Source organism: Pteropus alecto, unplaced genomic scaffold, assembly GCF_000325575.1.
Source record: "Pteropus alecto unplaced genomic scaffold, ASM32557v1 scaffold239, whole genome shotgun sequence".
NCBI lineage: Eukaryota > Metazoa > Chordata > Mammalia > Chiroptera > Pteropodidae > Pteropus > Pteropus alecto.
This window is the reverse complement of record NW_006494613.1, coordinates 3,312,359-3,330,099: the sequence shown is the minus strand read 5'-3', so window position 1 is coordinate 3,330,099 and position 17,741 is coordinate 3,312,359. Positions and strand designations below refer to the sequence as shown.

At 33.1% G+C, this 17,741-nt stretch overlaps 1 protein-coding gene across 7 annotated transcripts in view; it reads right to left on the bottom strand.

Moving 5' to 3' along the window:
- Window positions 1-451: 451 nt before the first annotated feature.
- The window catches only part of NRIP1 (nuclear receptor interacting protein 1), an 84,171-nt gene continuing 66,881 nt past the window's right edge, over window positions 452-17,741 (bottom strand). For 5 of the 7 annotated variants that reach the window (XM_015600191.2, XM_015600188.2, XM_015600193.2 and 2 more), the window contains exons 4-5: window positions 14,806-14,906; window positions 452-7,852 (exon numbers count right to left, since the gene is read on the bottom strand). In XM_015600191.2, the coding sequence (XP_015455677.1) occupies window positions 4,047-7,511 (3,465 nt within the window). In that variant the 5' untranslated portion in view covers window positions 7,512-7,852; window positions 14,806-14,906 and the 3' untranslated portion in view covers window positions 452-4,046. The remainder of the gene's footprint in view (window positions 7,853-14,805; window positions 14,907-17,741) is intronic. The other 2 variants (XM_025042489.1, XM_015600195.2) reach the window with 1 other exon arrangement.

The window sequence follows — 17,741 nt, the reverse complement described above, 5'->3', positions numbered from 1 at the left end:
TTATAATAGGCCTCTTTTGTTGCCAGAAAATAGAAACTCATCTTTGGGAAATGCTTTTCTTCTGAACTATCATTAATAATATGTTTGTAAAAATAAAAATTTCCAGACCATCAGTTTTTTTTAATTGGACTTTATTACTTATTACATATGTATATTGCTTATGATTTTCAACTACTTGTTACCTATAGAGTAAAAATTTATATATGTATGTGTGTACTCACACACATTTATTTTTGAAGGATGAAAGACCTTATTTCTTTTATATAAAATAACAGTGAAACTTAAATAAAAACCTAATAAAATCTTATCTTAAAACAAGTATATACCAAATCACTTTATTTTTGAACATTGTACGAACTCTTTTCCACTTTAAAAATCTAGTGATCATTCCAGTTACATACCAAATAACAGAATCAAGACTAGGTAGGACAGGCTGATTATCTTTTCGAGCTATGCTCAATTGCCCTGTCTCTAAATACACTAACTTGCTGGCCTTTTTTTTTTTTGGTTTTGTTTTGTTCATGTTTCTGAGAAGGGCAAAGTAATCTTGGAAATTTATTGCTATTTTCATGACTAGAGACTTTTATGTTTATAAAAAACCTAAAAGCCAGAGAAACCCAAAAAATAACAGTCATTTCAAACCAGAGATAATGCATTTTTCTCATTTATTCAAATTCACTGCAGGAAGTAAACACTAAAAGATTAAAAAAAAAGACAAAAAAAATTCACACTGCAGTATGTACAGTTTCATGACATCACATGAAGAAATTAAGTTTCTAATAAAAATGACAAATTATATTACTGATATCACATCAAAATTGGTTGTGTAAACCCCAGAATTCATACCATGAATGGTAATGTGCCTGTATTCCAGTATGCTGGAATACTCCTGTTATATTGTTTCCAATGGGATTAAAAAATTCATGAAAGTAGTTGTGTGAACTCTTTATGTCGAAAAGTGGTTGACTTGATTTTAAAAAGTTTTAAGACCCTTGGACTCAAAGCACATCCTTTCACAAAGCTTAAACCACGGAAGTCATGTCCAGGAATGGAATACTGTCATGTTGGGATGAACATCCGATTTGACTTAAGACAGTTTGCCAAATGCACAGATGCACAGGGTCCCCCATGCACTTTTCATGCAGCAGGTAATCACAACTTAAATAAAAGGTTTATTCTATACATTTGTCCAGACTTGCAACTGTATACATGCACAATTTTTAAACCTGTCTGATTATATTTACACTTATACATGGAATATACAGAAACCAAAGAGATTAAAAGGCTTTTCTGTTGCATTGGAACAATACAAAATATGTATTTTTCATTAAAGAAATCACTATTTACATCACCTTTAAAAACTGATTTTAACATCTTCATGTAACAAGTCTATATATATATATATAAAATATATACTCTCACCAGTTTACTCTTCTGTAAGATGCAGCAGAGAATAAAGAGGTAACGCTACCTTACCGATGTCAATGAGAGCTGCAGTACCCTTTCACAAATGACTTCATTAGGAAGAGAATGTCCAGATATCTAAAATAGTCCTTGAAAATGGGTATATATGCATCCTTTTATCTACATATGCATTAAACAAAGTGAATTTATGGATGTATGTCCTTTCTCACTGCTCTTCTTCAAAATCATCCTAAACTCAAGCTGTGGACATGTTCTAGTAAATCAGAATAACATTGCGTGTGGTCATATTTATGTATGTATTATATACCCTCATTCCTTTAACAGTTAACAACAAAAACAACCAACCAACCAACCAAAGAAACAAGCAAAAAAACCCTCAACAAAACAAAACAAAACAAAAACAATGCTGGCCCTTGATGTTCCTTTCCCTGACCTAATTTGTAAAAGCTCATTTTTTGTAGTATACCTCAAAGGCTCCAGATTTTTCACAATGGCAGAAATGACTTGTTTAAAACCTTATTTATAGAGTGTAGACAATAAGATTGTCACAGAGTAAATATAGGATGGAGTAGAATATATTTACTGGTCAGTAGAATTTTCATTTCAGAATAAGCATATGCCGTCATCTCTCCATGATATAGCATAATATTCACTCCTATTATTTTATGATATATCCAATAACTATTAACAAATCATTTTGAGAAAAAAAATATAGTTTTTAGGTCATATTAGGAAATAACACCCATTTTTAATATAAAAATTTTAAAAATAACTTTGAGTAGAACAACTTCAAATAGATTTCCTTCTAATAGTTGATTATATAACAATTTTCGATAGGTCAGTTGCCAATCTGGTTCATGATTAAAAACAAAAATATCCGGAGAATGAATTGTGGATTACAAAAACTAAACTTAAAAACACGGACTTTATTTCCAGATTGGAACCACATGTGGCTCAATAATATGTTAAGTTCTTCCAAGACAACATCAATGTTTACTTTTAACCACTATTTTAAAATACTAGATCAATGAAGTGACTGCGTACAATTATACTGTCACGTATATGTACCCTTTGAACTTTTCTGTTTAGTTGATCTGAGTTTAGTGCCTTTCTTGAGTTTGAAATAAATGTTTTCATCTTTTCAGCACTGTTATTAGGACAATGATTTTAAAAGAAGTTAAGGATGTATTCAGGAGAAGTTTCCAAACCACCCTGGAATCACCTGAGTTTGATAAGTGGCCCTGTTTTTCCATCCCTAAGGCTAATTAAGTAGATGTTACTCATTAGAACACATAATAATCACAGATTTTCCTGAGATGTTGAGCCAGATATGAAAGTTGTCCCCTTCACCCAATTTTTTTGTCATAAAAAGTGTTCTGAACCTGATATCCAAAGATATAACGGTAATATATGAACTACAATATTGCAAATATTTAGTTGATGTGTGGCTGTATTGGGGAAAATATAGGCATCAAATAGTTTTTTTACAGTCCTGTGTTCTGAGAAAAGTTATAAGCGATAGTTCCGAAACTTCAGTGTGTAGAAGGAACACCTAGGGAGTTTCTTATTAAATGTGTTAAGATGCAGATGGAAGATTCCCAGGTCCACTTTGCAGAGATTCTTCTCTGTAGAGCTGAGATGCTGCCTAGGAATCTGCATTTTAAAACAAGTGCTCCAGATGTTTCTAATACATGTGGTCTGAGTCCAGCTTTAAGAAAGCCTGGTCATGAGACTCATAGGTACCACAGTAAAGGTGAGAAATAACTTACAAGAGATGGTGAAAACTGTCCAAAGAAAAGCCATTTTGCTTCTGTTAAAAACAACTTAAGTATTCGACTATTCAGGAAACCATCTGAAGATAAATGTTAACTTTCCTAATTCTGTAAAAGGAGGAATATTAATTTAACAAAGTAGTTACAATACAAAAATGGAAATCTACCTTTTTTTTTAAGGGTCTATCAAATGTCCGTCAATTGTAATCAATTTTTACTAAGTAGTACAAGGTTTAATGAAAGATATTGAAAAGGACTGGGGTGGAACGGACACATTGGGAACCACAAAACCCTTTCCAAGAGTTAAAAATAAATATGCTTTTTAGCAAAAGTGAAAAATGTAAGCATATTTTTTTCTAATTTATTTTTGAATTGGATAATGAAAAATGAATCGGCACTAGGACCTTTATTCATAAATTACCCTTTAAAGAGTTATTTAACAATTTGGACTTTAAAAAAATGTGTTACATAGGCTGACTTCTGAAAAGCAAAATAAATTACCCTAATAAAGGCAGCAAAATGCATTAATCCACTATGGATGGAAATTTACATTTTAATTTATGCCTATTATCTGTGTTTATAAAGAATTTCATTCATAGGCTACTCACAGTTGTCTGATGCATACAGAAGTGTTAAACAACCAGTTGCTAGTTCAGTAGTTTCCTCATGACATCTAACGTAAAGCAAAAAGTAGTATGCATATTTAAACATCACCAGTAACCAATACTTTTCAAAATGAAAAAAGTTTCAATTATACCATGCTTTTCTCAAATCATGCTCTTATTTATACAGATCTCAAGTTCATACTAATTAGTTTTAAAAAGATCAAAGCTGAATGGCAGGTATATTTTATTCTGATTCCTTTTTTATTGTTAGCACATTTCCCACAAGTCCATAAACTTCTCCATTTGCACTGTGTGGGCAAGAGGCATTATTTCCCATATGGCTATTATAAGGGCTTCTTAAATTAAAGAAAGAAGCTTTAGTTTCTACAGCAGGAAGTAACTCTTCTTTGATTGTAACCTGTGAGACACTTTCAGCAGATGAAGGCTCCCTCCAAATGTCCTTATCCTGTGTTTCTCGACTGGTAACAGAATTGCCTCCTTTCTGGAGCATGTAATACAGTATCGGGTTAGTTTTGGTCAGTCTTGGAGAATCTTTTTCATACTCATTCTTATCCACATCTGTGATAACCCACTTAATAGGTCCCTTCTCACTGGGCATGGAACATCCATTCAGAAGCCCAGATTCTGATCTAGAAACTACACTACCCAAGTGCTCAGGAAAAGGAGGACTCGCGGGAGTTTTTACTGCTGGGTATGGAAATGTCCTGTTATCCATGCAACTGTTGGGCTGAGTGGAACTGTACATCAGTCCATTTAAAGAAGAAATGCTGAATTCAGGTTTGCTACTGGGCACATTATTTTTGTGTCCTTTCTTTTTACTCTCGACGACAGAGTTACTCCTGTGCTGAGACAAATCTCTCACACAGTTTTCTGAGAGAAGCAGCTGTTTCAGAACATTGAAGCTTTTGCTCTCTCTGGCCCAATTCCTATGTTCACTTTCACTAGCTGAACCATGGCTGGCAGGATATTTAAATTCAAGATCATTTCTGCTAAATTTCAGCTCTTGCTGGTTTATCAAGGACCCATACAGTACCTCTGAAGCACTGTGACTGTTTGCAGCATCAACTATGTGACTTTTCCTCTTTTTAAATGGATTTTCTAATGGCTCAGTATAAAGCTTCCTTTTTTTAGGGACCATACAAAGATTCTTTGATTCCAGGAGTGTCAGTTCACTATTTCTGTGACTGTTGTTCAGATCATCTTCCAGGTGACTCTCTTGATTTTGTCTCAGCAATCGACTTAATAGACCATTTTTTGAGAAAGAAAAATCCTGAGGTGAAACAGGTTCCGATTTAAAGTCCTCGGAAGCTGGTAAGGCAGCTGCGCTTCTTTGCACTGGAGGAGCCATACCTAAGAATGGGGCACCCTTAGCATCATGGCCCAAGTGCACACTTGTATTATGAACACGTAAGTCATCACAAGGCTCAGATTTTATTTTTACCATCAATATTTGTTCACTTAAAGCTCTATCTGTATGTTCCTGAGTACTCTCATCTCTTAAAGGAATTTTCTCTTTCTTTTCACTCTTCCCTTTGTTGGGGTTTCCCAGGAGCAACTGGAGGACAGTGCGCCTTTCGAGCAGATTTTCTATTTCAGAACCAGAAAGTCTTGCTTCAGAACCTGTTGCTTGACTATTGAATGCTTTGTTTTCTTCAACTGCATTTGTTTTATTTGGGAGCAGAGGGCTACTTAATCTATCGATCATACCTATAGGTTTATCTGTATTTACAGTTGGCAGTTGTTTACTGGGTCTCTGCTCTTCTCCTGAAGTAGAAGACTGCATTCCACACTGTGCTAAATTTTGTAACAGTTTACTGGCACTGAAAGTTGCAGAGTTTTGTGCATCTTCATTTTGGACTGGTTTCTCTCCTTGTGATTCTTTGCTTTTCGTAAGGTCCATTAAGTGGTTAGATGTGATATTTGTTGGCTTTTCAGACTGAGTGCCACAGGTGTATGGTGAATTCCATCTGATGACCAGAGAGTGCTGGGAAAGATTGATGGGAGACTCTGCTTTGGTGGATGCAAGTAATGGTGGAGTGCTCACTGGAGTAGTCCTATGTGTACTGGGACTTTCTATCACAGAAGTCCTCATATAAGTCTGTGTATTAAACTTTGTCACATCACTCTGTATTTCCTGAGGGCTGCTGTTTCCTTCTACATTGTCTTCATTCTTATGGCCAAGTAGCAACTGAAGAAGTGTTACTTTCTGGTGTGAATTTAGCTTAGAATTCTTTGAGGTATGTTGATCTTCTTTGATATCTACATCGGGGACTTTTGGATCCCAAGTGTTCAGCAAGGACTGAGTTAAGTTATCCAGAGAAACGGGCTGGTCCGGTTCTGGTTTTTCAATTCTGTGTTTGCAAGACAAGTCTATGGGAACACAGTTGGAGTAAGAACTTTCATCACCACTGCTATCATCTGTAAAACTAGGATTGTTATCTGAGTATTCATCAATAGTTGTAGGTGTACTACTATCCTCAAAAATGCTTCCTCTCTCACTGTGATTGTGTCCATTCATTGGCTTAGGTATGGTCTGGCTTTTAAGAAGATGTAAAAGCAAACTATTATTAGCAGCTTGTTTTACGTTGTTTCTTTCCTGTGAGTTCTTACAGCTTGCATTTTTGGGGGAAGAAGAAACGATACCCATTGGATTCTGAAATGCTGCACTTTTGCTAGCCATTAGTTTGCTTGATGATGTTCTTGCCTGACCATTAAGATGGCCTGACATTCCTTTTGAGAGCTGGAAACTGCCAACATCCTTCTGGCCATTTTCTTGTAATCTGGCCATAGCAGCAAGTCTTTCACTTGCCGCTTGATTCGCATTTTGTGTTTTTAAAGCATGTTCTCGAGAATACTGCTGTAAATGGGCTTCGCTTGAAAGGAGTAATGCTAATTGACTACAAGCAACACTAGGTTTGGGTGAAGTGGCAGGACTAGCCCTTTTTTCCACCATGCTTGCAACAGCTTGTAATCTTGCAGCACATGACAAGGGTTCGCTCATGACCTTTGTTCCACTTTGTCCAACATGGTGAGGTGACTCTACAAACCTATCTCTGATGAGGTTTTTAGTTACGTCAGGAAGATTGGTATCAGGCTTTTGATCTTTAGCTTTACTTTTCTTCAACAAAGTTTTTAAGTGACTTGATGCAACACCGTAGCACCTTAAATCTTTCTCCACTTTTAAAGAATCATGACTGAGGGCATATCCTTGCTCCTTGAGGCTCTGCCTAATTTGTTGTGACAGAGCAACAGTCTGCAGCCTGGAGCTGAATGACTGAAGCAAAGAGGCCAGTAATGTGCTATCCTGTTTGCCTTTAGGCACACTGTCGACCATGCCAGCTAGCAAAGCTTCCTTCTTTACGTTTAAATTTACGATGGAATCAGACAGCCTCTTCCGCTTCGCTGCATTCCAGTCCTCAGAAGACTGCAATAGTCTGGCTTTTTTGAGATGCAGCACGCCAGATCCCTGATATGTATGTGTATTGAGAACTGGACCATTACTTTGACAGGTGGGAAATGCATTACCAGAAATGTTAAAGTTCTGATCTTCTTCATTACGCCCAGCAGACTTTTTGTCGACGGCAGTACCTGATCCCTCTGCTGCCTGATGCATTAGTAATCCTTCTAGGTAAGTTAAAACAATAGAATCCTGGTGCACATCAGAGCCAAGCTCTTCTCCATGAGTCATGTTCAATAGAAGTGTTCACAAGGGCTTGGTTTCTATTCGCTTTAAAGAATGGTTTTCTGTGGGTGAATGAGATGTAACTTTAAAAAGTGAGTGTCAGTTTATCACCTTCCATAGTAATTAGTGATGTAACTGTTACATTCCGACCAGGATTTCTTCTGGCAATGTAAAGATAAAAAGCAAGCAAACTCTAATGCAGTCTGATGACAGAGCTGATCAATTCCTAAGCAAGCAGCAGCAGAATTCCTTAGCCCATAGATCTGCAGCAGCAAGCAGGTATAATCCTTAGTGAATATCCTGTTTCTCCTTCATCTTTTTCCTCATTAAATGCAAATATCAGGGTTCTAAAAATATAAAAATAAAAAAACAGTTAAGGAGGTGCAGAACTAGAATTGTGCTATAATACATATAAACAAATACAGTATTTGTAAGTTTATGTGTATATATACATATATAATATACATATACATGCATTATAGTCATTTTTTAGTAATTATTGCCATTCTTATTAAATTGGAAATCTTTCTTGGAAATCTTATGAATTAATCCGTATTACAAAAACGATCAAATCAATTAGAGAAAATACTTTAATATTATATAACTGTCTTCCAATCCCCCTTCCCAAGTTTTTGAATTTTCATAAGTAGCTTTCTGCAAAGTAATGTGAATGCTAAGTCTTGTTTAATAGCAATATAGCTCTATAAGGGAGCTGGAATTAGCTTCCTTACATTACCGCGAGCTTAAGGAACAAAAGTGGAAGTGCAGAAAAAAGAAAAGAGATGCACATGACATGGACGCATCTGATGCATTTGATGTGTGATAGAAGTCTACAGAACAGATTCACTTCTGATATCATCCTCCAAATATCAGATATTCCATAAGTAATTGTTAGAATTCTGTTTTCAAAGAAATGAAAGCTAACAAGTGTAAGTTTATTTTGTAGGCCTGTGCAAAGTGTGACAGTCTTAGTCATATTCACATTTAAATATTAACCCATAATTTTTACCATGACATTAAAAACAGCAGAGAATGGTTCTTTAGATGCTCATTCAGATATATCAAAGGTTTAAAGTGTCCGCTTTTAAATTTTTACTTATGTGCTCTGTGTATAAATTTTAATGTGAGGTCCATTCCTATCAGATGCAAAGACAGGTTACAGATAAACCTGTAATCCTAAATTTCGAGGATATTCCTAATATAAACTATTCATCTCCCCACCTATGCTATTTCTTTTATGTGACTTGGTATCAATAACTATAAATACATTAAAATATTATCTGTGATTTGAAAAAATCTTTTAAAAAGGTATTAAAATAAAAATTATAATTTTAAAAAATGTTAGGGTACTTGTACCAATTTTTAATTTAGAATATATGGTTGCTATAATACATATAAATATAACCATGTGTATACACTGAGCTTATCACATTGCCCTGTATAAACATGGGCAAGAAACAAATTTAGAATAGATTTGAATGGCAAATAAATAAATGCTTCTAGAAAATTTTTTCTAAGTCAAGGTGGTTATTTTTCATTAATTTCTTTGAAAAGAAATTCTATAAACAGCACCAATTACATGGAGCAGTGAGAGGAAGAGTATCACATAAAACCTGGTTTTTAACATGATAAATCTGTAAATCAAAGATTATGTTTACTGAGACTGCTTCAGGTGCCACTCAATGGCAACAGCTACTACCATTCTAGGAGAAAAGCAAACATTTAGGAAAGAAGGAATTCTGAGACTTTTGAAGGCCAAAATTCACTCAGATCCGACAATTAAAAACTCTTCAGGAAAATGAGTGAGCCAAATTTCTTCAGATAACTTCCTTTCCTATCCCTTGAACAACTAAAGAGGAAGAAATCAATAACAATCTTTCCTATACCTTTTCTAAGTTTTGCCTTTTCATTTTTCTATAGTAAAGAATTTAATTGAGAAATTTAGGGAAAAAGGAGGCATGAGACTTGGATACAATACAGCTCATTGGGACCTACAGATATTACAGCATTATGAATATAAAATATTACCACCTAATAAATATACTTCATAAGGTTAAAATTGTTTAATTTTAAGTTAGTATTAGCCTGATTCATTTTCTTTTAGTAAAAAGACGGCCACATTATTTTTAATCACCAATATATAGTTCACATGCTTGACTTTAAATACATGTTACTTAAGAATGTTGCCTGGTGTTCAGCACTACTTAAGTATATTCAGTTAAAAATATCTAAATGTCAACACATATTTAAGAATTTGGCTTCTTCTATACCCAATCTATAATGTACACCCACGCAGCATTACTGACAACAGTCAAGATATAGAAACAACCCAAATGTCTATCAATGAATAAACAGATAAAAAAGATGTGAATTTAATATAAAATGGGATTATTCAGCCATGAGAAATGAGGCTATCCTGCCATTTGCAACAACATGGATGAACCTTGAGCATGTTATGCTAAATGAGATAAGTCAGAGAGAGAAAGATAAGTACTGTACAGTATGACTTATATGTGGAATCTAAAAAAGTTGACCTATAAAAAACATAATGAAATGGAGTTACCAGGGGCTGGGGAATGAGGGAATAAGACTGATGGTGTTTAAGGGTACAAACTTGTAAGGAGTAGTTAATAAACCATAAAGAGCTAATGCACAGTATAATGAATATAGATAATAATATTGTACTATGATGATGTAATGTGATAAATATTGCTTCAATGGCAATTATATTGCAATATATAAATGTATCAAAGTAACAGGCTGCACGCTTTAAATTTATAAAATGTGACATGTTAAATTTATCATCAGATAAAAAAGTAAAAAATAAAAAATAATTAGGGTTCTTTAGATTCACAAACAATATATTCTAAAACTGGAATATTTCATGAAACATTATGATTCATTAGCCTGTCAGTGTACCTATTGGCTTGTCTGTAACTTCAATGGTAACTTTATTAGAGTTTGTGTACATGTCTATTTAAAGATACTCAATATTCTCTTTATTCTTGTAAATAGAATCTTGAGAGACTCTACTTGCATGGCATATACTTGTTAAGAGACTTCTGTGTAAAGGGAACAGAATTATTCATAACATTTGGTTTATGGAAGGTAAGAGTAACCAAAGAGAGTAAAAGTAAGGAGGGGGGGGCAGGAAAAAAAAGAAAAAAAATTCAAATAAATACCTCACAAATTTTGCAACTCTCATGAGGCTTTAGAAGGAAAAATTTAGCTTAGCAACTAAAACAGATTATATTAATATCCTGTCTTTAAACAAGCAAAGGAAAGACAGATTTCTTTAATGAATAATAAAAATACATTTCTTGAAAAATGATACAGTATTAATGGGCTATGTAATTAAGAAAGCTGATAATGATGACTTTATGTCATTATCCTTCTAGGCAATTACATTATTTTCCTTTTGGCTTATTATTTTGGTCTTTATTTGGCATAGCTGGAAATGAATTAATTTCCAAGATAAAATGGCAAAATGCTTAAAGATATAAAAAAAGATCACTAAGATTCCACAATATATTTTTGATTATAAAAGGCTTCAGGGGACACATATGGTAACAGCAAGATATATGTGTTTTCTATTAAAGACACATTCATCAAAACTTTTAAAAAATGAATAAAAGTCATGTAATATAGTCCTTCCTACTGGTTATATGTATAATTTTATATATATTACTTATAATTATATAAAAACTTCAAAAACTAAAACTGGGTCCAAAGAACTCAGACAGTATACAAAGGATTAATGCATTTCATGACAATTTAATAAAATTCATGTTTAATTACTGTACAATGTTAAAATTATAAATGAATCTTCCTTTTATTAATTTGAAATTATTTATAAGCATTAAAACAATCTTTTAAATTTTATAAAATTGAGATTTTCCTGGTCCACTAGCATGTAGTGAAAAAAAAAAAAACTACTATAATGGCAAGGCAGAATTATTTTAAAAAAATAACAATCAAACTAAACCATGAAAGAATTCCTTGTAGGAATCTTGACCATATGCATTAACAGATTATGGGAAAGATCCAAGTTTTGACATAAAGACTAGTTTAATAAAATATCTAGTAAAATGCTTGAATTCAGTGTATTTTTTAAAAAGCTACATTTTCTTTTCTTTAAATACCTGAAAAATATAAAGTTAGTTGAAGTAGAACTTTTTTTAGGCTTTAATCAATAAAAGACAGTTGTAAATAACTCACATATGAAAAGTTCCCAAGTGGGTGTTATATTCATTCTCTGAAGTAAACTATTTCCATTGCAATGTATTTTATACTTTCTATCTGGAAACGGTTTATTTAGCAAAGGGAAAGTCTGCTGAATTTTTAAATGTTTTTTAAAATGGTAAAGTCAAAGTAATAAAATTTTGGATAAATGAAGGATGCAGCTAATAGGATTCTTCTATGTGGGACTACTTTTGATTGAGAATAGATAAATAATGAGAAAGGTCTTTCTTCAGCTGTTTTTAAGAAAAGGATTCAGTATCTTACTTGCAATCAAATTCCCCATTAAAACACAGTTCAATGATTAAGCATCTATGAAGTCATTCTGTATGCTAAATTATGTCTAATGAATACCTCATGTCTTCTAATTGTTTCCATGAACTCTCCTCCAATTTCTTTTGCATTATCAAGTAATACTAGTTTGAGTATTGAATTTAAAAGTGCTGCTTTAATAAGCATTTGGATTCTTGGCTTTGGTTCCTCAAAATGCAGAAGTGACTAAAAGGCTACTTAATTGTGGCATTCAAGAATAACTCCTATTGAAAAATATTATCTAAATTCCACTGTTGATTATTTTGGGGATGTTGTTTATATAACAGGATAAGAAAAACATTAAGATGTTTCATTAAGGATTAGAAGAAACATATCTCAGTACAAAGTCCTAATTATTGATCCTTTTATTTAAGCAATAAAAATCCAGGTAAATAATTGAGAGAACTCTTGGTGTTCTCTAAGATGAGACTCTAAAAGAAAATCTTAAAAGCTGAACAAAAAACAAAAACCCAAGAACAATTTATCAAGAAGATATAACACCAAACATTTTATCCAAATGAGTAAGATTAGCTTTCTAAATCAAGGGCCAATGAAGAATTAGAATACATAAATCTGAACACTTGACTTCACAGAACAAGATAGGAAAAGTTACATTTCAGATAAGGGTCCTGGGGATTCACTGAAAAGTGAAGACTCCAGAGAATCTTCTTTATAAATTTAGTTTTTAAAAAAAATTAAGAAAAAGAATAAAAGAAACATTCGATTGCTACCATTTCACAGCAGAAAATAATAACTACATAGTAGGAAAGTAGGCCTGAAATTTCATTTATTAGATAATATTTCTAATTTTGGGGGGGAAAAAAGGAATCAAAATTAGTCTATATCCTTGGACATAATTTGAATTCCAAGGTAACAACTTTCTTTGTAGTAGTATCTTTATCAAAAGATGGATGTGTGGTTGTACAATTTGATGAGTGCCAAGAAAACAAATTTATCTAAAAACATTTTGCTCAACTGAGGGCCTCGACATTTGAAATTAGACCATAAGAGCTTCTTGCCCTCTCCCAGGGGTCCTCATTTTAGATGTAAGTAGTCTTCAGAGATTGGTAACAGAAACCACTGAAACTGTAGTGAGTAAAACAGCTGCCCAGACTGTTCTTCACTGCAACCTGAGGGACGTATATATATTTGCCAAAGGCCATATTTGCTCCTAACTTCCAGGTCCATCTGCTTTAATTTGCTCTTGGCTGCTTCCATCGGAGTAAAATAGTATCACTCACATTTCCTATTAAAAGGGACTCACGAGGACACACTAATGCTTGATTGACTCGAGTGTTCAACACAAGGACACATGTATCTGAAGACCTCTTCAATTCTAAAATTTTATTTCTACGATTCCAAGTAATTTGTCAAATTGTAGTTGATAAAAATGACATGTATTTTAACCAAAAAGATGATATGCTGTCAAAAATATCATCTTTGTGGAAACAGCCATGACCAATATGCATTAGTCTTTTTCGTGAATTCCAGGGTAAGGAAATGATTTTGAAATAGCCATACCCTTTACCCGTCCAATCCTCAAAAGTTATTTATCTTCACTACTTTCTTCAATGGGGTCACAGAATTTCAAACAGATGTTTATTTATAAGCTAAATACATACTCAAACTGGAGCTTTTGCTTATCTAACAATGGCTATATACCAAATAAAATGCAATAGTAAAGATTTAGGATCCCTAATTACATAAATTCATGAGAGAGGTGAAATAATTGTCTTGGTGATAGATACAAATACCCTCTATAATTGATAAAGTGAATTGATAAGAGTTTCTTTGTTCCAAATTATCCTCAGAAGGCTTATGTATGTAAATTAGGTTCAATAAAATTCACCATTCATTTTACTCTGCCTATACAATTTATAAAAAATTAATTTTAAATCAAAATTAAGATAAAAAAGTTGGAGACTGTAAGTTAAAAAGATACACAGACACAAAGGTTACCTAGAAAAGAACTTAACTGCCAATTTTTATTCCAAAAAATGCAATACTTTCCTAGATGCTGGGTTGCATTATCTTGAAAACATAGAAAACTAGAAATTGTTAAATAAAATTAATTCTAACTATAATTAAACAAACTTAGGAACATAATTGTATGATAAAGAACACACATGATATTTATTTAGCATTAATATTAATGGTTTCACTGTCTTTTACTGTTCTCAAAGACAGTAAATGTTCTCTGAAGAAACATAATCATTAACAAATTATTTTGGTAGCACATAAGTGTGAAAAAAGGTTAAAATATAAAATGAACAGAGTATAGCTTAACCTAACCTTTTCTGACAGCTCTTCATAGTAACTAGTGTTTTCTATCAGTTTTGAAAGCATAATATTTTCTAATCTTTATTAAAATATAAAATATAATGGAAAACTGTGTGTGTGTGTGTGTGTGTGTGTGTGTGTGTGTGTGTATACATACACACACACCCTTGTGAGAGGGGCATAAATATCCTGTTACTCAACTATGGTTGTGTGTGTGTGTGTGTGTGTGTGTGTGTGTGTGTGTGTGTCTCTACACATACACACAATCCTTTGAGATTGGGGCATAAATCCTGTTAAACTCAACTATGGTCTCCCCATCCCTAAAAATAGATTTGACATACAGACACAAGCACAAGGTCAAGGTCACAGATCAGTAAGAAAGATTACCAACAGAACTGATGTAACAGCTGGCATTTGATCAAAGCTCCTGGGGTTTCTGGTACACTTACTAGACACTGCATTTACTCACAGGGTACACTCTGTTTTAAAAATGTTCCCCATCTTTGAAGAAAAGATCTTCATGAACTTTTTGTTACAAAGCACATTCTGCTAAAAATGTTGCATTGGATCCTAGAATAAGAGAAAAAAACAGGCGTGTGTTTCAGAATCATGAGTTTTTACATGTGTGTATGTATATGTATGTATGCTTACATATTTATTTATTTGTTTGTCATAACAGATCACTGCTATGTGACAATTCTGAAATTAACTTGCAGGTCCCTGAATCAACTAAGCTTGCCCGCACCACCAAACCTTTGTACCAGCTGAAATGAAAATTAATTATACATTCCTCAGTATCTTGGGCCATTTCACAGATTGAATACACAGATTTAACTGCTAAAAATTGGTTCGACCAGGGAAGTTTTACAATGTATTCACAGTCTCCCATGATACTTTCCAAAGTATACCTATAAGAACAAACTTTGGTTATCAACTTCAGCAATAAAAGTGATTTTTAATGGAATATATTCTTGAACACTGCAATTATCTAACAAACCATGCCTTTGGTTTCAGCTGTTCAAACAAAATATTAAATTTATCTTAAATTAAATTTATAAAACTAAGAATTATGTGATGAATGTTCTTACTGAAGCAGTCTGATCAAGAAATCTTTTTTAAGGATGCATAATGCTATTGAGGTAAATTTATAATATAAAAACTTTCCTTGTTAAATCAAATACCACCTACTGCAGCTTTATATCATTTGCAAATTATGATACATGTGCATGTAAATGTTCTCAATTATCAATTTTTCATTTTGCAAAATTATCTTTTTGTGAATTAAACAGGTTTGAACAAAAATACTAAAATTGTACTATTGCAGAAAGACTGCTGGTTTCTCAATAACAAGGTAAAAATAATATATATATATATCATACATCAAAATATCAAAGCAAATACCACTGAAAACTGAATCTCCTTTACCAGGCAGAAAAAAGTGTGAGTCTATCAAAATTACTAGTAATGGACACTGATTTGTGTATCAAGCTTTGAACACAAAAATCTACAAACATTTTCTTTTAAAATAAATAGAATTCTTTATAAAACGTACTATTAAGGTCTATTTAGAGGAATCACTTATCAATTAATAACTACATTTTCTTTATATGCTGCCTGAGTGAAGTACAGCCTTGCTGTGAGTGAACCATGAATTTTAACTTAATTTTCTAGAAATGGTAAACATTATGATATCATTCTTGCCCGTAATGGCCCAGAACACAAAGCTTTCTAGATTGAAGATTTTAGTCATTCTGGCAGAGAAACAGCACTATAGACACAACACATGGAGAGATAAGCGTAGTGATGATATCCATCATTATGAAGTCAATAAACCTGACAAGGGATTAATTAACAAAAAACAATATGCATGATATACCTAGAGAATTTCTGTTTTTAACTATTCACAGGTAATATTAAAATATGTTCTTCAACTAGGAAGATAAAGCTAGTGACATACCATCAGTAGGCTATTTACTTTAAATGCTCTCATTTTTATTGAAGAAACTGCCACCTATACGCTTCCCTGACCTCTATTTTGCCCATCTGTACATATAAGCAAATGTCTGCAGTAATAATCTTAGTAACTGTAGCCAGTAATTGCCAATCTGAGACCTAGCTTTGCTGCTGTCCACATCTCAGGCATATTCAGTCTGTACAGTAGGGACAGCTTGCATGTGGCCCTTAACAGGGTGCATGACATTCAAACATAGATATACACTGTGGGGGGAGGGAGTATAAGGAGTCTTTAGAATAGATTCCTATGAGCTGGAGAAGAAACAAGAATAGCAATCTAGCTAACAAGGCTTTTCTGATTTATTAGACGAAAAATATTTCAGAACCATTTTTAACTTTATAATAAAGATCATTAAAAACAATTACTACTATCTATTATTAATATTATTTAATAAAGTTAAAACATTTTAACACCAAAAAATTAAATTCTTTAGCTTATGAGGATCTCAATCTATTATATACATTTTTTTTTGAGATAGAATGATGATATGTGGAATATCATCATTCTGTTTAGTAGTTTGTCCAACTTTAGTATCAATTACTTAAATTTTTACATTAATATTTCATACTGTTTATGTATTGCTTTGTTTTGATCCTTATCATGCTTTCAATTATAGCATTTATATAAAATAAATCCTTTGTTTTATATTCTTGTCATCACATGTGAGGATAAACTAAAAAATAACAGTGGGAGAAGTAATGTGTTATAGAATAAAGAGTAAAGAACCTTCTGCTTAGTGTCCCCCCATTAGCCCACACAATTCCTACTATCATCTTCATTTGATAAAATGTATAAGACTTAAAAATACATCACATAATGCATTTTTGAATCCTATAGTAAAGCCCCATTTGCCATATGACATCTCTTTATTCTGTAAGCGTTAGCTAAGGATTCACCCCGACTTGGGCAGCCTTATCTGAACGCCACAGGCTAAGGACAGTTTCTCATCTCTGGGACTTCACAGCGCTCAATAGATCTTTTGTTAACCTCATTACAAAATTATATTTTAGTTTATTTATGCCTAGCCCTCACCCAGAGTGTAAACTCCTTATGGGCAAGGATTACATCTTTGTCATCCTTATGTCTCAGCACCTGGCAGAGACAACATTCCCCATAAAACATGCAACGAGTCAACCTCTTGAAGCCTTAGTCTATAAAATGAGAGGTGTTACCTTAAGATTTAAAATGATAAGATAATGCTATTTGTAATGTTTGGTTTAACATTCAAGACATAAACTAACAAAAAAAATCACAAAATTAAAGAGTGATAAAATATTTTATCATACACCATATCAAGGTCTATGGAATTGGAAATCATGTGTGACTAGCGTCCTGTTAGAAAAAAAGGTTTAAACACTTAGAAATACATACGTAAATACATTGTGTGTGTA